The sequence below is a fragment of the Tenrec ecaudatus genome, chromosome 14, assembly GCF_050624435.1.
Source record: "Tenrec ecaudatus isolate mTenEca1 chromosome 14, mTenEca1.hap1, whole genome shotgun sequence".
NCBI lineage: Eukaryota > Metazoa > Chordata > Mammalia > Afrosoricida > Tenrecidae > Tenrec > Tenrec ecaudatus.
In genome coordinates this window covers 111,414,144-111,441,201 of record NC_134543.1, presented here as the reverse complement: position 1 = coordinate 111,441,201, position 27,058 = coordinate 111,414,144, and the positions used below count along the sequence as shown (strand labels likewise).

At 42.9% G+C, this 27,058-nt stretch overlaps 1 protein-coding gene across 1 annotated transcript in view; it reads left to right on the top strand.

Moving 5' to 3' along the window:
* ATP8B4 (ATPase phospholipid transporting 8B4 (putative)) overlaps positions 1–27,058 on the top strand; it is a 272,810-nt gene that overhangs the window by 64,873 nt on the left and 180,879 nt on the right. Inside the window, exons 5-7 of the mRNA XM_075530752.1 lie at positions 10,637–10,750; positions 12,896–12,994; positions 20,777–20,838. Of these exons, the coding sequence (XP_075386867.1) occupies positions 10,637–10,750; positions 12,896–12,994; positions 20,777–20,838 (275 nt within the window). The remainder of the gene's footprint in view (positions 1–10,636; positions 10,751–12,895; positions 12,995–20,776; positions 20,839–27,058) is intronic.

The following is a 27,058-nucleotide window of genomic DNA, read 5'->3' as shown; positions in this document are numbered from 1 at the left end:
GGGTGATTTTCAGTGGAGCGCACAATCTACTATTCCCATGAATTCTCCCCTGATTCCGTTCTTCCAAATCGACCGCCTTCACCTGTGCTTCTTCCTCCAGATCATAAGACTCTGGATAAACTTTGTTCTCCAACTTTTAACCCGTGGCATGAAGCAGGAGGAGTAAGAATGCTCTGGGTTAAATGACTAGCAAGGAAGAGAGACACGATGGCAGAGGAGACAGAGCACCATGGGTGGAAGAAGTCCCTCTTCATTCACCGGGGAAGTAGGGGGGGCGGGTCTGGTCTTCTGTGGTCCAAACCTTTGCACAGTCAGTCAGTTCTACTGACTTCTCTGGTGACCCTTGGGTAAATCATTAACTTTAAAATAAATAAATCCCAACTGCTATTCACCCAGGTACTTACAAACAATCCCAGGAGACTCTGTTTTGTTGCAAATCCGTTCAGCCACTTGCTGCATCTAGCTCAATGTGTTAGTCCCGGTAGACTAGAGAAACAAAGTCATAAACATGTAGCTGTATAGGAAAGGGCTTTATATAGAAGAAAAGTTGAATATTGAAAAAAAACAAAACAAAAACCCCAAACAACCCAAACATCTCAGCCCAGTTCAGATCAAGTCCATATTAGCCCATATGTCTGATATCAACCTATAAAGTTCTTTTCAGAATCATGAAACACATGCCATGACGCTGAATGCAGGAAGATCACAGACCCGTGGGTGGGAAGTCTTCTGGATCCAGTGGCGTTGTAAGCATCTCAGTGCTGGCTAGGGTCTCCACCTGGCTTCTCTGGCTCCAGAGGTCATAAGCTATATCAGTGTAGCAAAATGTGTCTAGTCCGTAGAACATCTCCCAGGGAATCAGCACAGAGACAGACAGACAGAGAGAGTAAGAGAGAGAGAGAGAGAGAGAGAGAGAGAGAGAGAGAGAGAGAGAGAGCGAGCCTCCCACCTCCAAGGAGGAAATACAGGAATTCCCAGAATCCTCAGGGGAAGACCATGCACACAGAGGGGCCTCATTGACTATGACCCAATTGACAGATTAGACTCCACCCCTTCACTCTTAATCCTCTCAAGTCCCAAACTGACACCAGATTATGGAACGACCACACCCAGTCAGTTGTGATTAGGGATTTGCTATTTGAGACCACTTTTGTTTCTCTGGTCACGTCATGGCATTTCTTGTTCGTCTCTGCACTCACCTGGTTGAGCCTCTGTGGCAGCTCTCACAGCAGATAAGACCCATGATAGTTTATGTCACTGGGGAGCTCCACCACCAGGTCCCTGAAGGAAATTGAGGGTAGTATTTATTTTCAACTCTGACCCACCCAAACGTTATCTCCACATTTGGCAAACACTTATTAAATCTTTGTGCATGAAAATCATGAAGAAATTAAAAACGGCTTCCATTTCCTTATAAACGATGATTTTTCCCTAAGTTCTCATGCTGGAACATGCTTTTGAAAGCTTGATCCATGCCAACACTACCCCTACTGTGCAGAGAGTTTTACTGCATCAGTCTTTAACCAGTTCTACAGTTTCTCATCCTCAACACTTCTACTCCCGAATAAAAAGGAAAAACAAGCAAACAACATCCTACAAAGAAACACAAACAAACAAAGTTTCGTGCTGCGGCTTTGTCTGAATTGAGACTCATCACCCGGCCCAGGCTGTGAGGGGGTTGCAAGCAGCGGGAGTCTGGGGGCTCTGCAGCAGGACATCTCCCTGAAATTTCAGGGACCTGCGTCAGCCCTCAGCACAGAGAGGGCGTCCACTCAGAACTGCACGAGTTTTCCCTGTGGACCCTGGGGTTACAGGAGAAAATAGTTCAGCTCCCCCAGAGCTGGTGTTACGGATGCAGAACTCAAGATATTTCGTAGTGTATCATTATAACCCTGCAGCCCTTGGGAAATGTTTTATGGGTGCCTTCCCTTGTTAACCGGACTTTTCCATTGTGCCGTGATTATTGTCATAAACACCGAGGCCCTGCCTAAAATGAGGTCTTATTGCCAGACTGCACAGCAGTGTGAACATGGCCTATTTTTTCATCCTAATCAACAAATCAGCTCAGGATACACTAAACTTTCCAAAGACTCCCTTTTAATTCAGGAAATGGCCCTGGCCAAAACAGCACTCCTATCAACTCAGAGAGGACCGAGCCCCTTTGGCCCAATGTGCCAAAGCTCAGGAGCTATTCCCAGATGCCTAATCTAGAAGGAGCGGGCATAAAAGAGCTTTGGCAAAGTAGAAATACGAGGTGAAAAACACCACGAGGGATGTCCTCTGAAACCCCACTAAAATAGGACTTTTGCTTTATTCTCTTTCTTAAATGCCTTCATTTTATTTTCCCTGCTGCTCGGGAGCGAGCAGATACCAGCTTTCTCTTCTTCTAACGGCATTTTCAGTCCTTTTCTGGAAGTTGCAAAAGGGACAGTTAACGTTTTGTTTGGAGTCCCCTACAAGCCTTTATATGTTGTCTGCATCTAAATACCCTGGAGGGAAAATTATTAGTGTGATTAAATTAATCTCAGAGGGAAACCTAATTTGTTCCCTTGGTACTTGTCCCAGATTAGTCCCCTGCAGGTAAGTTACTGTTCACACAGATCATTTCGTTACTCCAGAATAGTTGTTTGGAGGCTGGTACTCTAAGCCAATGCCTTTCGGGTGGGTAAGATAAGCAAGCGTGCGCACTGGCCGACATGTTTGCTCCGGGTTCGGAGACTAAGACCTGCAAGCTTTCCTAGTCTAACCGTCTGAATTTCTGGGTGTAGATGGGAAGCAGCGCTCCCTAGACGAGCCTGGCAATACTCTCCCTAGATTGAGAGAGCTGAAAGTGATTGCTCTGCTGATTTAATTAACGCGGGCCTTTCAGTGTGTTCTGACCTAGAGAAGCGCTTTCCCTCACCAGGATGAAGAACGTCTTGTAAGCTCCAGGGAGTTCTTGAAGCAAGAACTAGAGACTTCTTCTTTTTGATCACTTTCCAAGAGAGCACACCCAGTTGGAGAACTCATGACTCCATGAAACATTGCTTTGATGGATAAACCTTATAACAATGCCAAGCACCCAGTTTCCTCATCTGTCAAATGATTCTGGAACAGTACCAGCTCGTTAGGCTTGGTGATGATTGTCTGACCTGATGTCCGTAGAGTGTGAAGCACAGTGTTTAGTGTATCTAAGGAATCCGTACATGTTATGATGGTTTTATTGGTGTTATTGTATGTTTTAACTTGGCATAGAGACATCAGTACATAGAAATTAATAAATCCTGCCCAAGTCTTGGTGACACATGAATCAGACTCATCGCCTGTCAATGTAACAGTGTGTAGTCCAGAAGTCTTCAAAGTTTTTTGAACATGTTTCCTACCATATAAATGAAAACCTCCCCCATATATATGAGATATACCATATATATATATATATATACACACACTCATGGAAAAATTCTATTAGCTTTTAATTCTATTTTCCATGAACTTTTGTATGTGCGTGCACGTGTGTGTGTATCACTCACTCACTACCATGGAGTCAATGTTGACTCAGAGTGACCCTATAGGACAGGGAAGAACCACTCCGATGGGGTTTCGAGGATGTAACTGTTAACAGCAGTAGAAAGTCCTGTCTTTCTCCAGAGGAGCAATTAGTGGTTTTGAACTGTTAACCTAGCAGTTCACAGCCCAGCACGTCATCACTATGCCACCAGGGCTTCATGCACACACGCACACACACGTATACAAACATACAAATATATGGTATATATAATATATAAACAAAGACAATGTGTGCATTTAACATTAGTAAACTTTAAAATTTTAATTAAGACATTAGAATTTTTTTTCCCTTTTGAATCTCGAGATTGATTAAATCTGCCAAGTCAAGCAAGCGGGCTTCCGAAGGGGGTCTTGGCTGACAGAGTGCTTCTCTCGCTTTGCTCACTGTTTCCTGATGACTTTTTAAAAAATTTTATTTTATTAAAAATTTTTTTTCCTGATGACTTTCTTATGCTGGGCTCTCAGTTAGCAGGTTGATTGTCTGCTGATTCCACCTCTTGCCCTATAAAATGCCAGTTTTCTGAGGGTCAGGGCTTGGCTTCGTCGCACCTGTACTCTAGGTCCATAGGCGTAGTGCAAAAGACAGAGAAGAAACCTAACAAATACAAATGAAATGAATGAATAACGGCTGGGGCAACAGGCCAGCTCTTCTTTGCCTTCCTGAAAATGCTTTGTGCTCGGGGCTGGGAGCCCAAGCTCAGGGGAAGGTTTCCACAATGACGTTGGTGGCAATGAAGACAAAGATTGTAGCTACATTCATTGAGGGCTCTGAGAGTTGATTTTGCTCCAAGAATGTTCTTCTCAACCTGAATGGCGAGGGAGCCACGCTGGGCAGCCTTGGACTGATTCTCAGGAACTGTGGTTCTGGCTAGCATCAGTAAGGCGCCAGACGCCTGGTCTCCTGGCCCATTTGCCCCACACATGCATTCTTCGGGATCCTTACATAAACATGCCTGCTCCACATATTTCCTGAGTGGCACAAATGACTTTTGGCCATGTCCTCTTTTGTGCAAAGGACCCAATCTTCTGGGTTTTGTTTTGTGGTTTAGAGGTAATCTCTTCCCAAGGACCCAGGGTTATTTCTTTCTCTGAAATCCAGTTCTATATCGGAATCCTCTTGGGGCCAGAAAGCTGGCCTTTCCCGCCTTGAGCTCCCGACAGTTACTTTTCATAGCTGTCATGATATAAAAAAAGCTCCATCACATGTGGGAAGATCATTTGATAGTACTGAAACTGGTAATCATTGCCAAAGCCCCGAGGATTTGGTTTGTGGAATTCACAGATGCAGGCAGTGTCCCCGGTCAACCACCAACTGTATTTAAGTTTAACCCGCCCTGACTCATTCTTTAAGGGAAACACAGATAAAGTAAATGTTTCTATAAAAAAATGTAAACCGAGCTTGAATGTGTTATCAGCATTCTTACTGGTATCTGGCTGGTTGAAAGTAAAAGAAAAAACAACTAAAATAAACCTTTTTTTTTTGGGGGGGGGTATATGTGTGTGTCATAGGGCTAAAAGTCCAGAAGCAGAGCTAGTTTAGAAGAGGGTTGACCTAGTGTCTGATTTTGCATTTCTCAGCTCTGCATCGCTCTGCCGCTTCCATGTAGACCTTTCCCTCGGCAGCCTCCCCATTCACGGTCCCACCATGCTGCCAGGGATCCTTTGGGGGCCTTATTTCCAACGTAAAATTTTCTCCAAAAGTTAAAATTCCCAGAACTTTAATAGTTCATATGACTCTCCCTGAACTCAGAATTGTAATTAGGAGAATGGGTCATGGATCTGGTTGAAGCACACATGGGCATGACCTTGGATGGAAGTTGAGCCCACCCAGACCACAGAACCGGAACACCGAGGGGCAGTGGCACGCAGTCACACCTTTGTTTGTTGCATCTGGTATTACAGAGCACTGGAATTGGAGTACTGAGATTGATTTGTGCTATTTGTGATTTGAAATGGATCAGCCTTATATTTCTGAAGCATTAGGGTCCGTTGCTATTTTGGTTCTGGTAGCCATGAGTGTGTCCAATAGTGGTTTCTGGCTTCTGTCCGGGCACATAGTGAGGTAGGGAGTCCTGGTTAACAAGTTGTGAGCATTTGGGTTAGGGCACTTCCTTGTTCATGTAGGACTTGGCGTCGTTTTCCCGTTCCCTCTAGGAGTGAGACTCGGCGTGTCTGAGACGGTGGCTGCGCCAACGGAGTAACAGCAAACAAAATCTTCCTGCTGACTCAAGCTGGACATACTGCATGAGCAAGAAATAAACTTTGCCTGTGCTAATTCATGAAGATTTTGGAGTGTTTGCTTAGCACGCAGTTCATCCTGCTATCAGGGCACCTTGGATTTCCTAAATCCATTGGGACTATTTGATAGTCAGAGAAATAAAAAGTGCAATATTTCATGTTCCTTCAACACACTAAAAATACTTACACATCTGTAATCTCATCTTATCTCCAGCCTAGTTTTTAAAATGTTTTATCCAGGCTAGCTTTTAAAAAAAGTCATTTTATTGGGGGCTTGTACAGCTCTTATCACAATCCATAAATTCATCCATTGTATGTCAAGCACATTTGTACATTTGTTGCCATCATCCTCCTCAAAACATTTGCTTCCTATTTAAGCCCTTGGTATCAGCTCCTCATTTTTCCCTTCCCTCACTGCTCCCCACTCCTTATGAACACTTGATAATTTATAAATTATTATTTTGTCATATCTTACACTGTCCAACATCTCCCTTCACCCCCTTTTCTGTTGTTCATAACCAGGGAGGAGGTTATATGTAGATCCTTGTAATCGGTTCCCCCTTTCTACCCCACCCTCCTTCCACCCTCTGGTATCGCCACTCTCACCACGGGTCCTGAAGGGATCATCTCTCTTGGATTCCCTGTGTTTCCAGTTCCTATCTGTACTAGTGTACATGCTCTGGTCTAGCTAGATTTGTAAGGTAGAATTGGGATCATGATAGAGGGGGAGGGGAAGCATTTAAGAACTAGAGGAAAGTTGTATGTTTGACTGGACAAATTCAAAGGGCTTCTTTCTGAGTTTCCCACAGCTATGAGTGCTCTTCAAACAGCTCATGGAAAATGCATATTCTGAAAAAAAATGGCATGCATTTCAATTTTTAAATTTTTTGCACAAAAATAATACTAACTTTCTATAATTTGTCTGAACAAGGTTTGGTTTGAGGCACTAAGAAGGATAAGACATCATTTTGAAAAGGCACTCCGGTCAGAACAACATTAATTCTGCTAAAATGAGGCACGAACAGACATTACATTTATGATGAATCTTGGGTGGAAGGAAGGTGAAAGAATTGAACTTTCTGGAAAGTTTATGGGACCAATGACCTATGTAAACCACAGTTGACAACTGGATAGCCCATCCCACCTCACAGATGCTTCAATCGGTCCAGCTTCTAGAATTCTGAATGAAAAATTAAAGTTGTGCAGGTTTTCCACGCAGTGGGCATCAAATATCTTGACCGAGCACTTCAACCTGTTGGTCGACGTGGCTTTGATTTTGAACTTTAGCAAATTCCGGAGTGTGCTCCCTTTTGGTAGCTTATTTTTCTTTTTCCCTGATCACAGTGGTCTATACACAATTTGTCCTTTTGTCATCGGCTCATTTCTGTTAGCATAAAGTTTTACTTCAATGGAGATTTTAGACAAGAGGGGTCAAAATCCCTCAGAGAAGTATAAAGAGATAAAACATGAACTTTATTAGTATGATCCTGAAGACAAAGCACTATCAAAGCATTGCAAGGCCTGCTAAAATGGTTGAGATGGTCCAGTCAAGAGCAAAGGTTATGAGGAGGGAGTTTTTGTTTTTAATGCTTAAGGTAGTTTGCTAGTTGACGTTCATGAGAGCCAAAGAACAATACTATTGGTTTATTATGAAATTATTTTGAGAAAGTTAGATAAAGCTTTAGCAGAAAAACTATCTGGGAAAGCCTCCCCAGAAAGTCCCGCTCCACCCAGACAAAGCTGCTTGGTCCTCTCATCACCCACGGACACACGTGTGAGTATGCCAGGGGCATCGTTAGTCATCCACATCAAACTCATGACGCCGCTTCTTCTGACTTCGTCATGTTTGTTAATCTTTAAAAAAATCTTTCAAGGACATCCATTTCTCTTCAAAAGGCTTTCATTGGCTTCTTCATAGTCACACGTTTTTCCTACTACTTTTTTGATATACAATTCACATATCATATACTTCCATTGTGAAATTGCTTTTAAAAAGAGCAGCATATACACCATCACAATCAGTTCTAGTGCCCCCCCACATTCATTGTTTGCTCCCCCTCCCCAACCATCGCCAACAAACCACTGCATCAGTTCTTGTCTCTATGGATCCACACCTGTATTTCATGAACCGGGAAGCCTAACAGAAACCCTGAAAAAAATCATATATGGATAAAAATAAATAATGGTCCTATGGGAGACAACACTGGAGACTCAGTGTTGGGATTGGTCCCTGTCTGACCCCACCACACTGAGCCGGGGGTGGGGGGTGGGGAGAGCAGAGCAGGGAGCTCCCGAGGGGGTTGACACGATAGACTTTGGGGCCAGAGCATGGCACCCATTGGACTCGACTGGAGGACACCCCTAGAGTGTCCTTCATATATTTACAAGGTTTTCTTTAAAAAAAAATTTTCTTTTTTACTTTAAGCAAATATTTATTTATTTATATTTGGTCATTGGTTTTCTTTGTTGTTGTTGTTGTGTTCTCTTTTGTCACTTTGACTTGCTATGCCTTGTTTTTGTGTGCATTTTATTATCTCTGGAGGTCTATCGAGATAAGATAGGCTGGATGAACAGTCTGGAGGAGAAAACAACGGGACCAATGGTTCCGGGGGGACATTAGAGAGGGGGAGGTGGGGGAAAGGAGGTGGTGTTGACCAACCCAGGTACAAGGGAACAAAAAGTGATCCAAAATTAGTGCCAAGGAGGGTGTGAGCGGCCTGGTAGGGATTCAGCAAGGGCAATGTAACTGAGAGGAATTACTGAAACCCAAATGAAGGCTGAGAATGATAGTGGGACAAGAGGAAAGTAAAAGGATATAGAGGAATGAACGAGAAGGTAAAGGACATTTATCGAGGTTTAAATACAGGCAGGTACATATGTAAATATATTTATATAGAGGGATGGGGAAATAAATCTATGTGCATATATTCATAGGCTTAGTATTAAGGCAACAGATGGACATTGGACCTGCACTCAAGTACTCCCTCAATGCAAGAACACTTTGTTCTATTAAATTGGCAGCCCATGATGCACACCTTCCTGACATGATTGCTGAAGACAAATGTGTGCATAAGAAAATGTGGTAAAGAAAGCTGATGGTGCCCAGCTATCAAAAGATATAGCATCTGGGGTCTTAAAGGCTTGCAGGTAAACAAGCAGCCATCTAGCTCAGAAGCAACAAAGCCCACATACATGGAAGAAGCACACCAGCCTGTGTGACCATGAGGTGTTGAAGGGATCAGGGATCAGGCTTCAAAGAACAAAAAATCATATCATTGTAAATTAGGGTGAGTGTAGAGTGGAGACCCAAAGCCAATCTGTAGGTAACAGATACCCCCTTAAGAAGAGTCATGGGTGCAGTGTAGCAACAATGAAACATACAACTTTCCTTTAATTCTTAAATGCTTCCTCCCCACCACTATCATGATCCCAATGGTACCTTACAAATCTGGCTAGATCAGAGGATGTGCACTGGTACAGATAGGAACCGGAAACACAGGGAATCCAGGATAGATGATCCATTCAGGACCAGTGCTGAGAGTGGCAATACCAGAGGGTGGAGGGAAGGTGGGGTAGAAAGGGGGAACCAATTACAACTTATTACATATAACCTCCTCTCTGGGGGATGGACAACAGAAAAGTGGGTGAAGGGAGATGTCAGACAGTGTAAGACATGAAAAAATAATAATAATTTATAAATTATCAAGGGTTCATGAGGGAGGCGTGAGCAGGGAGGGAGGGAAAAAATGAGGAGCTGACACCAAGGGCTCAAGTAGAAAGCAAATGTTTTGAGAATGATGAGGGCAACAAATGTATAAATGTGCTTGACACATGAATGTATGTGTGGATTGTGATAAGAGTTGTACGAGCCCTGAATAAAATGATTAAAAAAGTAAATAGGAAGAAAGAAAGACCACCAGCAATATTTTAAATAGCCAGAGGAGAAATTTCTGTTGTGGAACTAGTAGAAATATTTAAGTCCACACCAAATTGAGGTTGGGTCAACAGGGAGGTCAACTGACCAAGTATCATACCATAGTTTGATCCACCATAATCAAGTTGGCAATAATCTCTGTCTGATAGGAAAGCTGTTTGAGTCCTTCACCTGTGGCTACAGGGGATCTGCCAGAGGCTTAATCGGAAGGGTTCTAGTCTATTCTGATGCCCCGAATGGCAACAGCACTTGTGTTCAGTTGATAATGTCAAAGATTCTGCATTGACATGGTTAAATTCCCACGACCCTCAACTCTTTAGGGACTGGTCTTGGTGGAGTTTATGTTGAGAAACAAAGTCTACATTTTGATTTCTATCGTTTGATTCTGTTATTTTCATGAACTTTCGGAAGTCCCATTGTATTCTTGTGTCGTCTCCAGTTGATTTTTCATTTAGCTATCAGGATCGTTTTGGGGAAAACTTTAAAATAATTTTACCTGAACAGGTTTTGCAATAAAGACTGAAATCCTTCCTCTGCACTGTAAGGATTGGCACTTTCTCGTCCCGGTTGTGTTGGCTTCTAGAGTCCAGCCCCATAGCCCTCTTTGAGATCCCCGGGCGTGCTATGTGGGCTGTGCCTCAGGGGCTTTTGTGATAATACGTATGTTTGGGAAGCAAGCCTTTTTCTTTTTCCTGCCTTGTGGATGATCGAGTATCAGAAACAAGCCACCTTGGGGAAAATGAAGGCCTTTTGAATGTAGGTTACCTTTTAAATGAAGGTTGCCTTTGAAATGTTCTCACTGCCTGGTTTACCTTTCTTTTCTGGTACAATTCATGCTCAGCCGTGTGTGTTTTAGGGTTATTTCTGATAACGAGCAATATCTTTCCCCAATCTAACATGATGCTCTTTCTTTTTCAGGATAATCGTATTCATACATCAAAGTACAACCTGATCACCTTCCTGCCAATTAATTTATTTGAACAGTTCCAAAGAGTGGCAAATGCCTATTTCCTTTTCCTTCTGATTTTACAGGTAATATTTAAAATTGGGCTGTGTTTCAACAAATAAATAAACAAATAAAAGACCATATTGTTGAGAGATAGGGGGGTTGGGACAGAGATCCAAAGCCCAACTGTTGACAATTGGACATCCCTCGCATAGGGGCCACAGGGAAGGGATGAGTCAATTAGGGTGCAATAAAGCACCCACAAAACACACACTACTCCTCTGGTTCCTTGAGGTTTCCTTACCACCCACTATCAGGACCTCCCTTTCATTGAGGGCTAGACTGGAGCATGTGCACAGGTACAGTAAGAGATAAGAGTCCACAACACATGGAATCCGGGGACAGGAATGGGAGTAGGGATACCAGGAAGGTAGAGGGAAGGTGAGGACAAGAGGGAAGGAAGAGGGAACCAATCTCAATGATCGACACATAACCACACATCCCCATCCAGGGGAGGAACTACAGAAACCACAGGGTAAGGGAAACAGCAGTCAGTGTAAGATATGAAAATAACAATCTATAATTTATCAAGGGGTCATGAAAGTGGGGGTGTGGAGGGAGGGAAAAAAGAGGAACTTTTACCAAGGGCTTGATAGAAAGTAAATGTCTAGAAAATAATGATGGCAGCATATGTATAAATATGCTTGACACAATTGGTGTATGGATTGTTAGAAGAGCTGTAATAGCCCCCAATAAAGTGATCTTAAAAAAATTAAAGGGAAAAATGATGAAAACAATTAGGCTGTATTTCTTCATCAGGTGTTGGCTAAAAGCACCATAAATTGAAAAAAAAAAGTTAATTTGCTTAGTTCCCATGCTCTGATTTGGTAAGATTCTGAAGGTTATTTTTGCGATTTCTCTTGACAAATGTGGGAGCGCTAGGAATAGTTCACATCTAGTCCACCCATCATTTTAAACACTGAGGTCATTTTAAAGCATAGCCTTGAACTTTACTTGAACCGGACCAGAGACTTCCTGGTGATAGCCTTTCTCCTTTCTATCTTCTCAGACAGGGACAGTGTGGGAGTGCCAGAATTGAGGCGGCCTCTACCTGGGGTGGTTGTGGAACTTAATTTGGCCAATTTAATTTTAACCCTGAAGCAATGACTATTATATATATTATATAATACCACACATACATAAATATGTACAATAAATGATGTGTGGTGTATGTTCTGCACCATGACTATTTTTTTAAGTTTTGAATGGTTGCTTGGCATTTAATAATCCTTCCTTTTATCCAGTTAATTAAAATTTGGATTTAAATGAAAGTTTAGCCTTTACTGAGGTTTTGGGAAAGAGAAGGGCCTAAATATAAATTAAAGCTTACACCCCCCACCCCAAAGCCACATACAATCACTCTAACATTAGTTTTCAATGATTGTCTCTGATTGGACCATGCGGGTCACATCATCATCGCTGGTCTGATTACTGGGTGTTAATGCAATGATTGAACTGACTCTAAACTTGGAGGAGGGCTGGATCTTACTGCCAAAAATATATTAGGGGTGGTTTCTTCAGGAAAATATGAAAACACATGTGTGCCTAACCTTCATCTGAATATCTGAAGGCATATAATTTTGGGGTTCCATATGTTTTTTTCAAGGATAGTAGCTAATGGGTTTTGAGACCCAAAGCCAGCTTCTTGCAGCCCAGGCCATGGATAGACCGTACCAGGCAGGGAAGGTAGCGATTGGACTCTGAGCATGGCCTCTTGGGGTTTTGTCTGGTGGACAGACAGGCTGCCATGGTACAGTGGGGGCTGGGAGTAGATGGGAGGACGCTGCCGGCACAATTTAGATTCTCAAAGAATCTGTCTTTTGAATTCGGTGTGAAGAAGACTTATAAAACGTTAGAATTTGAGGTGATACGCCGAGAAAAACCAGGGATGTTTAACATCATTTGTAAGAGATTTCAAGAAGTTCACTTCTCAACATGGTCTAACATTTCAAATTTTTGTCAGGTAAGCTGAAAACTAGTCCCATGCTGTTTTAACATGTAGCCGAATGCAAACACTTGCGTTATTGAAAGCCATTCTGCTCTGCATTTATACAAATGACTACAAATCACACTCCACCACCCACTGCCAGGTCTTGTCAAGTTCAATGACAGAATATCGGCGGCACGTCACAACTTTAAAATCCCTAAACGATTTCAAATGTTTGTTTCAGCTGATTCCGGAAATCTCTTCCTTGACCTGGTTTACGACCATTGTGCCTTTGGTCCTGGTGATCACGATGACAGCCGTCAAAGATGCCACAGATGACTATGTGAGTATTTGCTGGTGGGCACTGCCAAGCTCTCAATTTCAATTGTGGCTTCTTAGTGATAAACATTGAGATCGACTATACATTTTTGAATGTAGCTCTTTGGAATACTATGTATCGTATGATATGGAATAGTCTAGTAGTACAGTGTAGGGTGGTATCCTGTGTAAAGATTTAAAGCACAGCCTCGGGAAATTTCAACATTTTGGATACAAATTAGTTATATCCTCACCCTCTATGATTATATGGACCTTAGACTCAATACATATTCATATATGAACGTAACTGTTTCTATTCCCAGGGGTTTCCTTTGAGTTGCCTAATCGTATTTTGTATTGCACATATGTAACTCTTCTGCATTGAGTTGCAAACCAAGACGGTCAGTAGTTCAAATCCACCAGCCAATCCAAGGGATAAAGATGAGTCTGTCTGCTCCTGTAGAAATTCAAAGTCGTGGAAACCCAAAGAGGCAGTTCTATTCTGAACGATAAAGTCATGGTAGGTCAGAACTGACTCCTGGCAACGAGTCTTTGTTCATTTTGCATGTTTCATTTAAATATCTTTCTTTTGGACAACATAGAGTTGATTCATACTTTAAAATGTCAATCTGACAATCTCTGCCTTTTAATTGGAGTGTTTAGACAATTTACATAAAATTTAAAATATTTCTTGTTTAAACCTGCTATCCTCTTATTTTCTTTCTGTATTTTGTTCCTTTTTTTGGACTCAGTTTAGATTAATCGAGACTTTTTTGGTGATTTCATTTATCTTCATTTTTGATTTAATGGCTATACTTCTGTGTATCTGATTTCTCTAGAGTTCACAATACGCATCTGTAATTTATTATAGTTTACTTGGAACAATCTGGTTGAGAAAAATGGCCCCTCATCATCATGCCTCTATAGGGGGACACATAAATGCAAAAATGAAACATAAACCCTGAAATAATAAGAGCAACTCAACTCTAAGTCCAGGATAAGGTGATTAGAACCATACATGAGTAATAGTAATATGATATTAAAGATATAAGGGTAATAAGAGAGAAATGAAGTGCTTTTGGTTATCTGAAAGGGGGGATATACTTCAGTGGTTGGGTATGAGAGAATGCATTAAAGAAGACTTCATGGAGAAAGTGGGGGACACCGCCCCGTTGAGTGGTTGTGTTAAGAGAAATTGAGATAGATTTGTACTGACCAAGTTTATCCATATGTTTTTTTTTGAGCCCTGAGGAGTGGAAATCATTGATGCATGTTAAGCAAAACAATACTAGTAATTATATTTAAATTTAAAAATTGTTCTGGACATATGATTCTTCTGCATTATTATTCTATAATAAAGGTTTTTAAAATGAATCAAAAATGATCTACAACTTATTCGCAAAATTTTGTTGCCATGAGTTGGAGCTGACTTGATGACAACTAACAACAACAAAAATAACACACCGTTTATCTTCATATCCCACGTCTCTACAGGATACATAGGGTACAGCTCCCTGATTCTTCATAAAATTCTAACGTATTCTGACCAGTGTCGTGGGGCACGTTGAGCTTATCGGTGCACGGTGCACTTGTCAGTCTGAACTTTTAACAAATATACAGGTCCTGATGCATAGTGCCACCTGAAGATGAATATTCTTGAAATCTACCCAGTTCTGTGAGGTGGCCATTATTCAAAGGACCTCGGGAGCTCCCTTCACAGAATTGCTTTCATGATCCGTTTCCATGATGGAGAAGAAAGTCAACCTAGCAACATCTACGTTTTCATACAAAATCCTTTTCTCTGCTTGGTCTCAATGCTGCTTCACCAGACCTGATTTCTAAGAGTGGCTTCCATATATATCTAAATACAAGGCCCTCCTTAATGCCATCTCAAAGAGTTTCATCCTCAAAGAATGAACGGGGTCGCAATAATGGGCGATGAGTTCCAAAGGCAATTCTAAGAGAGGAAGTTTACTTCTCCACGTGCCTTAATCATTCAGGGAGCTAGTATTCCTTCAGACGCGTTAATTCCTTACTATTGAATTTGAAGGCGTTGTTTATTATAGTCCTACTTCACCAAGATTAAAATGGTAGAAAGACTCCTTCTCCGACCCTGTGCTAGGAGTGTGACACGAAGCAAGCTGATTAATTTCTCTGAGCATTGCTTCCCCCAACAATATTAGTGCTGTCACTAAAACCCGAGATGGTGCGTGCAAAGCACCTAGCACAGGGCCTGGTTCACAGTGGGGACACAATAAATGATGGTCATCTGCTCCTGTCCTGGGCCAGTTCTCTTCTAAGACTTCATACCTGTTTCTGGAGTAGAAATTGATAAGAGATACCAGCCTGGATCTGAAGTGACCCTTTATAGTCTCCCCAAACTTCATCTGTTCCAATATCAGTACATCTTGGCGAGGCCTGTGCAGAAGTGTGAATGATCTCTTCCTGAAGTCCAATAAATGGGCCCCTTATCAGCAAGGGAATGAACTCATTTGTTTTCAATCTTTGTGATTTATCACTGGGAAATCTCAGGAACTATTTTCAGGTTTGGTACAGATATGACAGAGGGATATCATGGCTGTCATGAGATAAATATTGGCTATCAACAAAGAATACCAGAAAGATGTTTACTTGTAGTTTATTGACTACTCAAAAACATCCCCAACTATGTGGATCATAGTAAACCATGGATAACATTGTGAAGGAGAATTCCAAAATATTTAATTGTACTCATGCAGAACAGACTAAAGTGTGGCTTTTCAAAAAAAGCAAGGGAATTCTGTTTGGTTTAAAAACAAGTCAGTTGTTTCAGAATTTCATCCATTTGTCATACTTATTCAATCTATATACTGAATAAATAAATAACCGGAGAAGGTGGATTACATGAAGAAAGTGCAGCATTGGGACTGAAGGAAGGCTCATCAGTAACCTGTGATAGGCAGGTGACACACCTTGCCTGCTGACTTGAAGCACTCACTGATAAAGATCAAAGATGACAACCTTCAGTAGGTTGCAGCTCAGTGTAAAGAAAACTAAAATGCTCATACCTGGATGAATAGATTTTACATTATGATAGAGAAAATGTTGACGTTGTCGAATATTTCATTTTACTTGGATCTACATTCAAAGTCAAGAAATCAAACAACATTCTGCATTGGGTAAATCTGCTCCCTAAGACCTCTTAACGTGTTAGGAAATAAGTACATAACGTTGAGGACTTTAGGCATGCTTGCCTCAAGTCACATATTATCAATCATATCATCTGCATGTGACAGTTGGACAAAGACTGAGGAAGACCAAAGAATAATCGATGCACTTGAATTATGGCACCGGTGAAGAATATTGGAAGTATTATTGGCTGACAGAAGGACAAACACATTTGTCTGGGAAGAAGTGTATTTAGAAGCTAGGATTGTGAGACTTTGTCTCATGTACTTTGGAAATATTATCAGGGCCTGAAAAAAGGTCATCATGCCTGGCAAAGTAGAGGGCCATTTGAAAAAGAAGAAGACTGTCCGCGATATGGGTGGACATAATGGCTATCACCATGAGATCAAACATGGCAACCGTTTCAAGGATGGTACCGCATTGGACACCGTTCCTTTCTGTTGTCCAAGGGGGTTTGCTGTGAATTGGAACGGACTTGAAGGCATCTAACTACAACAGTGACTGGACTAAACACAGCCGCTCCTTTTGTCTCTGCTGCTGTGAGTTTAAGCTTGAATAGACTTTTATTTGTGTGGGAATAGGTGCTCATTCCATCTACTCGCTGAGTCAGGCTGGCTTTTCTCGATAAGCAAAATCAGTCGTGCTTGTCTCGTGCATGCGTATAGGAAGAGATGTGTATCAAGAAATGGCGCACACAGTTGTAGAAGTGAGTAATTCTCGCCAGGCCTAAGCCGATGGGTCAGATTTAAGTGTTGATTTAGACTAAGAGTGGGCCGCACCCTTAAGGAAACCTCCCTCAATCGTCTCAAGGCTGGGACTAGATTAAGGATTTCTATTCTCTCCACGACTGTTTGGCATGCTTCCACCATGGAGTGGAGCGCACTATGCTTGAGCAAACCATTGGAGGATCCATTGTAGGATTCAACAGTAGCTGTCTTATCTTCAGCAGGTAGAGTTCTGTTGAGAAACCCGCTCAGAAATGAGTTATTATTATAGAGAATTTAATCATAAAGGGCCCATTTACAAAGGGTGTGGGCAAGGAAGCATGGTAGAACTTCTGGGCTAGAAACGTGGGTGGTTATACTGCTTCTGTGTTTGACGGAGATAAAATGAACATGGTTACCCGACCTAGTTAAGGGTGGCTTCATGTTAACCAGGGTTTTTTGGGAGAGGAACTAGCGGCTGCTAGCCCAGCTAGAAGGAAGTCAGGTGCCAAGCACCCCAGTTTACTCTTTTCTACTCTTCTGATTCTTTTTCCTTTTCTTCTGATTGTTTTGTGTGGCCAATTCCACCTATTGACCAAATCCAACCAGAAGCCCAGAGGCAAAGACTACACGGGGCAGCTTCCCAGGGCAAAGGGCAGAGTGAGGAAAGATGGGGTGTGAATTTGGGAGAACATAGAGTATACTATCTAGAATCCCCACCAAACGTTGCATTCAGATAAAATAACATTTTAAATACTATTGTTTGGTGGGGAGGATGTTGCAGGCTAATATGAGAACTGACTTAATATACTCCTCAACAAGCATTGTAAACTATTTCACATTAACAAATGGTGAAAATCCTGCCCGCCGCCCTCCGGGAATATCCATGAACTGAGACCTGGTATTCTGCGTGATTGCACATGCCAGGTATGTTGCTGTTGCCGTTGTTGTGTGGCACTGAGCTGATTCTGACTCATAGTGACCCTATCAGACGGAGTAGAACTGCCCCTGTGCATTGACTAGGCTGAATATTTACCGGGACAGATTGCTAGTTCCTTTTCCCCTGGAGCAGCTGGTGGGTTAAAACCACTGACCTTGCAGCTAGCAGCCGAACACTTAGGAACCAAGGAACCAGGAGGATGCCTTTGATAAGGTCCCAGGTAATAGCATGATTGTAGTCGGGGATGGAAGAAGGCAGACTATGGGAAGATCAGGTTGAAGTGTTTTGTGTAGGTGATATTGATACATTTTCCATTCAAAAAGGACAGCCTGGTCCTGAGAATGACAAACAGTGAAGTCAAAGCTTCAAGTCTCCTGATCGCATTCCTGTTCATCTGTGATTTAGGCAAGTCTGCTGAAATAGCACTTTGTACTTTCTCACTACGATCTGCTTTTGACAGCTCATGCACAAAGTCCAATTTGAAGGGTTGCTAATTTAGGAGTCTAGTAGGAGGCTCATTCTCTTTGGATTCTTGGAAGCAATGTAAGATGTTCTCATTACTGGAAGTATACAATAAGATCATTTCGGCTTAAAAACACAAATCCACACCAAATGTGCGTTCTGTATTTATTTTGAGTTTTGTTCTAAATGCCCAGTATTTCTTAAGATCCCTGTTAGCAATTAGCATTTGTGGGGAATAAAAATACATGTTGTTACAAGTAATTTATTCTTCTTTTTTAATCCTCAGTATATTTATTAAACAGAGACAGATCTGGGGAAAGAACAATGTGATTTAGAGCGGCGGGTTATCCCCGCCGCACACACACACACACACACACACACACACACACACACACACACACACACGCACGAGGATGACGGGGAGGGGGAACCCTGCTTGTCCAGGAACCAGAGGAAAGGCAGAGCTGTAGCATCCTTGAGAAAGTAAAAGTCCAGCAAATAAAGTCATCATCCAAAGAGGGGGTGGGGGACCCTACAAAGAACGCTGTCTTTGCTGGGGAACGCACTCTTGTGTTTTCTCTGAGTTATTTAGGAAGGGGAAGGGTGTTCAGTTGAAGAACACTTAAAATATTCTCCAGGAGGGAGAAAGCAGCTCTTCCCAGGGCGGCGGGTGCCAGGGCAGGGAGCCTGGCTCTGGGCCTGTCCTGAACCAGCAGGGACAGCTCTTCATGGCTGGGATGTGGCTCCCCACACACACGTTCTGGGTGACTTGGCCCCAGACCTCCTGGATGGATGGCCTCCTGGATGGATGGTCACAGTCTTCATCTACACACACACACACACACACACACACACACACACACACACACGGCGTTCCAGGTGACTCGGCCACAGATCTCCTGGATGGATGCCCCCCTGGATGGATGGTCACAGGCTCCATCTCCAGCAGCCACGGTGGTCTGCGGTCAGCACCAGGTTGTCCACAAACAGCCAGAAGAAGGGCTGCCGTCGTCGGGCCTGGCTTTGTGCAGACGGCAGCACCCGGTGGACCTGGCATAGGTACCATCCAGGTGGCCGCCCAAAGGCGTGTCTGAGAGGAGGTGTCGAGCCCCACAAAAGGTTGAAAGGACCCCACTTTTCCACATCCCACCTCACGACGTTGGTGACATCATCCAGGTACTTCAGGGACCCGTGGTCTGAGCCTATTTCCCAAAAGCCCAGGCTCACAAGCTCTTTCTGGATGTCTCCCCAAAGGGACAGTACTTGGACTGGCTCTCTTCCACGCAGGCACGGGCTTATACATTATCAAGAGGACTCTCCTGTTTTGTCTCCTGGTCGTAGAAAGCCTTCAGCCAATCCTGCCAATTTCTCCTTGGGTGCAGCAGCCCGATGCCTGGGAAGGGCTGGCCTAGGAAGCACACCCAGTCACTCAGGGTTTGAACGTCCTCAGAGGTCCCCGGGTGACCAGCGTATGGACACACTGGAAACAGGAGCAGCGGGTGCAGTCAGGATTTTCACAGATGAGCAGCAGATGGAGCAGTCGGACTGGGACCCATCATTGTCATACAAGAAGAGGGAGTCCAGGAACTTGATTTTACAGGACACACACATGCCTCCCTCGAAGAGCCAGGTGTTCTGTCCAGCCCTGGAAGTCCCCCAGCAGACGCAGATGTCTTCCATGGGTCTCTGCTTAACCCTGGCTTCATGGGCAATACAATCTCTGTCAAGTCGGGGTGAAGGACATGAAAGCTTGTTGGAGTCCACTGGCATGATGTCCATGGTCTGGTCCCCCAGGTCCTGGACTGCTAGGGATCCTTCCAGATGGAGGGGTTCTTGTCTCTACTTTTCAAAACCCAGACTGGTGTCTGCAATAAGTGGCTGCCCTCATCAAGTTCATTCAGACTCATGGAGCCAGCGTCCTAGAGGACAGAGTGAGTCTCCTAGGCCGTCAGTGGTCACAGGAGCAGAAAGCTCCATCTGTCTCTTGCAGACAAGCAGTGGTTTCAAACTGCTGACCCTGGGGTTAGCAGCCCAATGAGCAATGGACTACGCCACCATAAGAGCAGACACTCTCTGTCACGACTTCAGGGGCCAGGTCCAAGCAGAGACACAAGTAACTTCTTGAGTTCAAAGAAATCCATAAAACAGAATGAGCGATATTGCAATGAAGTATTGAGTACGTATGTGAGAGAAATGGATGCTTCATCCTTGTTGAAGACATAAAATTAATATATGGTTCTCTCTGGAACCATGTGACATAGTCAAAAGCATACTGTCCACTTAGAAGCAATTAAAAATGTGTGTGGACTGGAAGACCATGAGGCTAGACGTGTTTCTTTGGTGATACCCAGAGCGTGTCATACTGAGAATGGTCTTGGGTAGGTCTAGAACACATGGAGCTGGGTTCACGATGGGTAGACACTGTGTTTATCTTGGGCTGATAACAATATGGCCCAAAGTGTTTCCAGTGTCTTTATTTATTCTGATTTTAATACTTTTAATGTGTTTTCTTACAAACACTTTGATTTTTCAGTTTCGTCACAAGAGTGATAATCAAGTGAATAACCGACAGTCTGAAGTGCTCATCGATGGCAAGTAAGAAAAGCATTCTTTTAGTGATTTTAAGATTTTTTTGGCACGTGATGGCTTTCTCATTTAAATAAATACGGATTTATTGTCCTCTTGAATCTATTAAACTTAACATGTAATTCTATTTTATCTTCATTGCTCTTTTGTATACGCAGCAAATGATTTCGGAACACCATTTCTATTTTAAATTCCTTTGAGCTTACTATTATAGAAAAGCATTTATCACCATTGCATTTCATTTTTACGTCTTAATAGTATTCAGCATTGGTACCCAGTAGGCCTTGCGTGTAGTACTTGTTTCAGAAACTTTTGATTATTTAATTTGATCACCAACAACTTTTGATGCATTGTTAGGTATAGTAATAAAATCGAACATTATGCCGATACTGGCTCATAGCGACCCTATTAAAATGGAGTAAAACTGACCTTTGGGTTTTTGAAACTGGAAACCTTTATGGGAGGAGTCAACCTCATCTTACTTCCACAGGAAGACTGGTGGATTTGAACCACTGACTTTGTGGTTGGCAGCTCTATGGGTAACCCACTACACCAAGGAATCTTAAGACTTTTTTTAGCCTCTTGATAGCAAAAATAGAGTGAATTATCAACCACATACCACAAATTTCTATTTATCATACTTTAGTTCTTCCATCAATAACTATTTATAGGAACAATTCTTTTAAAAATAGTTGTATTACCATCCACATCATGTATCATACAATAGAATCATTAACCATATTAAGAAGATTTGTGCAATCATCACCACAACAAATTCAGAACATTTTCTTCTCATACTCACTGTTAGCTCTCCATTTCCCCTATCTTCCTCTGCCACGCCGTGAGTCAATTATCATTCCAGTTACTGCCTCTATGGGACAACTTCTCCGGGATTTCATATTGAAAATCACACACAGCACAAACAGAAGCAAACAAGCAAATTAAAAAAAACTGACACAAACCCCAAAGCATAGAAAACACACAAAGCATAAAGAAAATATCAATAAGAGAACTAATATTAAAAACTGAAACATGACTTCAAAAATGTAAGATATGACAAATAATAATAATTTATAAATTATCAAGGGTTCATGAGGGAGAGAGGGATTGGGGAGGGAGGGGGAAAATGAGGATCTGATATGAAGGACTCAAGTAGAAAGCAAATGTTTTGAGAATGATGAGGGCAACAAATGTTCAAATGTGCTTGACACAATGGATGTGTGTGTGGATTGTGATAAGATTTGTACGAGCCCCCAATAAAATGATTAAAAACAAAACAAAATAAAAACTGAAACAACTTTAAAATGGGGCAAAAAGGAGACCACATGAGAAGCTATTTTCCATTTTCACTTGACTCTACCTGCCATAATCGATGTGACTGTGTCTGATAGAAGTACTATTCACATTGACTATGGTCTGAGGGAATCCACTGGAGGCTTACTCCATTTGAGGATTCTTCAAATAGCCTTTTGCAAACCAGGTGTTCACAATAAGCTCGGGTACCATTCCCTCCTTCAGATTGGGACTTTATTATTTATAGTCCTTGGATCACACAGGCTGGTGTGCTTCTCTCATGTGGCCTTAGCTGATACCTCATGTAGATGGCTGTTTAAGAAAATCTTTTAAGACTCTAGACACTATTCCTTCTAATAGCTGAGCACCATCTGGTTCCTTCACCACACTTTGCTCTAGCACTGATATCTTCAGTGATCTCTTCGTAAGGGTGAGCATTGAACTGGGCCAAGTCATAAGAACCAATTGTTCCTAGACTACGGCTAGAATTAAGAACAAGCCCCAAATTAGAGGAACAGTTCTTGAATCAAAATGCTTTTTCATAAACACTAACAACAACCAAAGCACTCCTAAAAATTTTAGGTGAGGTAAGTTTAAAAAACCCCTTCCATAATATTTTATTCCATTTTCTCTGTACCTTTCTTGCTAATGGTAGCTTGTGGCAAAATATATTTCTAAAGATACACTTCCATCAGGTAGTCCATCGCAATGGTCAATGTTATCAAAAACATATTAGCCATTAGAAACAATATTCTTTTTAAAGGATAAATCATCAGGTGAGGGAAAATTCCAAGATGTTATGAAAATATCAAGAGGCACTAGGTAGCTGTGTTGGTCTAGGTAAACTAGAGAAACAAATCCACAGAAACTCATATATGTATAAGAAGGAGTTTTATATAGCGGGTAAGTGTACACTCAGAAAGCATCCCAAACCAGTCCAGTCCAAGCCCATAAGTCTGACTTAGCCCATATGTCTGACACCAATCTACAAAGTCCTCCTCAAACTCACAAAACATACAATGACACCGAATGCAGAGGTATAGCTGTAACCCAGGTGGGGACGGAGCATGATAGAGGGGCAGGAGGAAAGTCAAGGGAGATGGAGGAAAGAGCTAGGAGGCAAAGGGCATTTATAGAGGTCTAGACAAAGACATGTACATGCAAATATATATATGAGGATGGGGAAATAGATCTATGTGTCTATATTTATAGGTTTAGTATTAAGGTGGCGGAAGGACCATGGGCCTCAACTCAAGCACTCCCTCAATGCATGAATACTTTCTTCTATTAAATTGGCATTCTATGCTCACCCTACCAACACAACTTCTAAAGCCAAAGCGGGTGAACAAGTAAATGTGGTGAAGAAAGCTGATGGTGCCCGGCTATCAAAAGAGATAGCATCTGGGGTCTTAAAGGCTTAAAGGTAAACAAGCGGCCATCTAGCTCAGAAGCAACAAAGCCCACATGGAACAACACCCCAGCCTGTGTGATCACGTAGTTCCGAAGGGATCAGTTATCAGGCATCAAAGAACAAAAAATCATATCATTGGCTGCACACCTCCATGATACGATCGCCGACGACAAACAGGTGCATAAACAAATGTGGCGAAGAAAGCTGATGGTGCCCAGCTATCAAAAGAGATAGTCTCTGGGGTCTTAAAGGTTTGAAGGTGAACAAGTGGCCATCTAGCTCAGAAGCAACAAAGCCCACATGGAAGAAGCACACCAGCCTGTGCGATTACGAGGTGTCAAAGGGATCAGGTATAAGGCATCATAAAAAAAAACAAAAATCTTACCATAGTGAATGAAGGGGGAAGTGCAGAGTGGAGACCCAAAGCCCATTTGTCGGCCACTGGAGATCCCCTGACAGAGGGGTCTAGGGGAGGAGATGAGTCAGGGTGTGACGTAGCACCGATGAAGAATACAGCTTTCCTCCAGCTCTTAAATGCTTCCCCCTCGCCCCCCCCCCCCACTACCATGATCCGAATTCTACCTTGCAAGTTTGGATAGAGCAGAGGTTGTACACTGGTCCATATAGGAGATGGAGGCAAAGGGAATCCAGGGTGGATGATACCTTCAGGACCAAGGGTGTGAGGGGTGATACTGGGAGAGTAGAGGGTGAGTGGGTTGGAAAGGGGGAACCGATTACAAGGATCTACATGTGACCTCCTCCCTGGGGGACGGACAACAGAGAAGGGGGTGAAGGGAGACGCTGGATAGGGAAAGATATGACAAAATAATAATCTATAAATTATCAAGGGCTCGTGAGGGAGGGGATAGCGGAGAGGGAGGGGGAAAAAGAGTACCTGATGCAAAGGGCTTAAGTGGAGAACAAATGCTTTGAAAATGATGAGGGCAAAGAATGCACAGACATGCTTTATACAGTTGATGTATATGTATGGACTGTGATAAGAGTTGTATGAGCCCCTAATTAAAAAAAATAGGGAAAAAAACTGTTCGGGGAAAAAAGAGAGAGGTGAACTCAAGATACACTTGACAGTAGCCCTGCCTTATTAACATAACAACGCAAGCCCATTCCCAGGTGCCTAAGTTTATAACCAAATGTTTTAGGAGAGGTTAGGATTTAAATCACACAATTTTGAGGGACACGATTCAATCCATAACAATAATCATAAAGCCCACGACAGGCTCTGCCAGTTCCCATGTCATCCTTTGCCCACCCTGAGCTCCTACGAGGTGTTTCTCAGGATTTGCACTGGTGAATTTTGCCAGAGCACTGTCTTTGGTCCCAATAACTGTTTAGTGCCCAAGCATGAAAAAGCAGGCCTTTTAGTACAAAATGGACAGTCTGAGGTGTGGTTGGCATTCCAGAGCACCCTTTGAGATCAAGATAAAGATAGACTTTTACCTGCAATCTCAGCTTGGCTGCTTCTTCATTGTGTTTCCCCCCATCTCCCTCACCTGTTTCTCCGGGAAGTACTTAATGAACCACTTACATGAGAATTCGCAGCTGAAGAGCTGCTTCTGTGGAACTTGAGAAAAGATCACCGTCAATGCATCCATGCGCCCTCAGTACTATTAATGGAAATCAGAAAATAGGAATGAAGAAGTGTTTTTGGACCTGTAGGTCCCAACCCAGAAGTCATGGTGAAATCATGGAGGTGACTGGAACCCTAAGAGTCCAGGTTTCACTGCAGGAGGGTCACACTGAAATGGCACATACTTGGTACCTGGGATTTTCTTCCAATGCTCCTGGCAAATGGCCCTGGGCCTGGGCTGTCCTTGCTAGCGTTGGAGCTGCCCACAGGTCCTTGAGGGAGAGGAGCAACTGGTCAGGCTCAGGGAGGTCCTGTTGGGAATAGGGTGGAATGAAAGGGCTCTTTGAGAAACCTGGGGCCCATCAATGATGTGTTTGCCATGTGCCTCTAGAAATGCATTTGCTCCCTAGGCTTCCAGTTCTCCTCCTGTGTTCAGAGTTGACCGAAGGTGGTAGCTCTGTACAGAGTCAACCTACTGTATAGTCCTCGAGTAACTCATAGGCATGGGACCCAGCACTTCTATATATAACTCTCTTAAAAGCCCAACGTGTGGGTGAAAGGATTCCCATTTCAAGATGATACAATTACAGCTCAGAAAGGAGAGTAGTTAGCTCAAGGACCCAGGACAAGCAAGACCCTAAATTAGACCTCTGCTACGCACTCGTGATGCGGTGTGCAAGTGTGGACATGAGGGTGCGGTCATGTCCTCGTATATTTGGTGTTTGAAAGTTTTTTATACAAACATCTACATGCAAATATAATTATCTAGGATCTATCATTTCCGGGTATGTAATAGTTACCTAAAGCGTCTTAATAGCAAACTAGTTAAGGGCTTGGCTGCTGACATGAAAGGTTGGTGATCTCTGAACCCACATGGTGGATCTTTGGGAGCAAGATCGGATGGCCTGCTCCCATCAAGAGTACAGCCCGGCACCCCTCTGGGGTACTGTTACACTGTCACATGCGCCATTAGGAGTCAAAGTCAAAGTCAACTCAACCACACCCAACAAGAGCAAAGAGCATTATTCATCTCTGTTCTAGGCATTGTACAAGGTGTCATGCTGAACACTGTAAACCTGAACCACCAGTACTTGGAATACGTTGGCAGGAGAGACCAGGCCTAGAAGGCCGTTGGCAGGAGGGATTGGCACCGTGGCTGCCACAATAGGTTTAAATGTAGAAGCAGTTGCGAGGATGGTGCAGGACTGGGGGGTGCTTTGTTGTGCTGTGAATAGTCATGAAGAGTCACAATTGACTGGGTGGCACCTGGCAGCACGAAGTCACAAAGCGATTATTGAAGTGGGATTCTTCCTTTATAGACTTCTTTTTCAAATGTATTTTAATAAATGAAATATTGTTTGGTTTTGTCCCTCTCTTTTGAATCATAGCCAGTCATCTACAGCATACCAATCTGTTGTAAGATGTAAAAATACCTAAGAATTGTGTATTAGCTTTTAGCAAAATGTTTTGATGACTTTAGTTTTAGAATTAAGTAGGGGTGGCATGATTTCTTTCACTAAAAAAATATTTAAAAAAAAAGACCTGTAAATAGATCAAGGTCTGTTTGTTGACCTCTTGGTGTGTCCTCCAGCCGAGTCTGATGGGGTGTCATGCTCGGGCCCCAAAGTCTATCCTTTGCGCTCGCTCAGGAGCTCCCCACTCTGCTCCCCGGTTGCTCTGCCGCACGCCCTTAGTGTTTTGCTTCAGTGGTGGGGTCAGACCGGGCCATTCCTGACACGGAGTCTCCATTGTTGTTCCCTGAAGGGCCATGGGTCAGCGAGGGATATCGTGTCTCCTAGTGGCACCAGCCATATGGTCCTCTCTGTGCATTGGCTGCTCTGAGCGGGGATATCATCTTCCAGGCTTGTTGGGCCAGGATCTGCTCCACTCTCTCTTCCTCCCCATTCATTTACCTCCCTGTGTTCTGATCAGACATG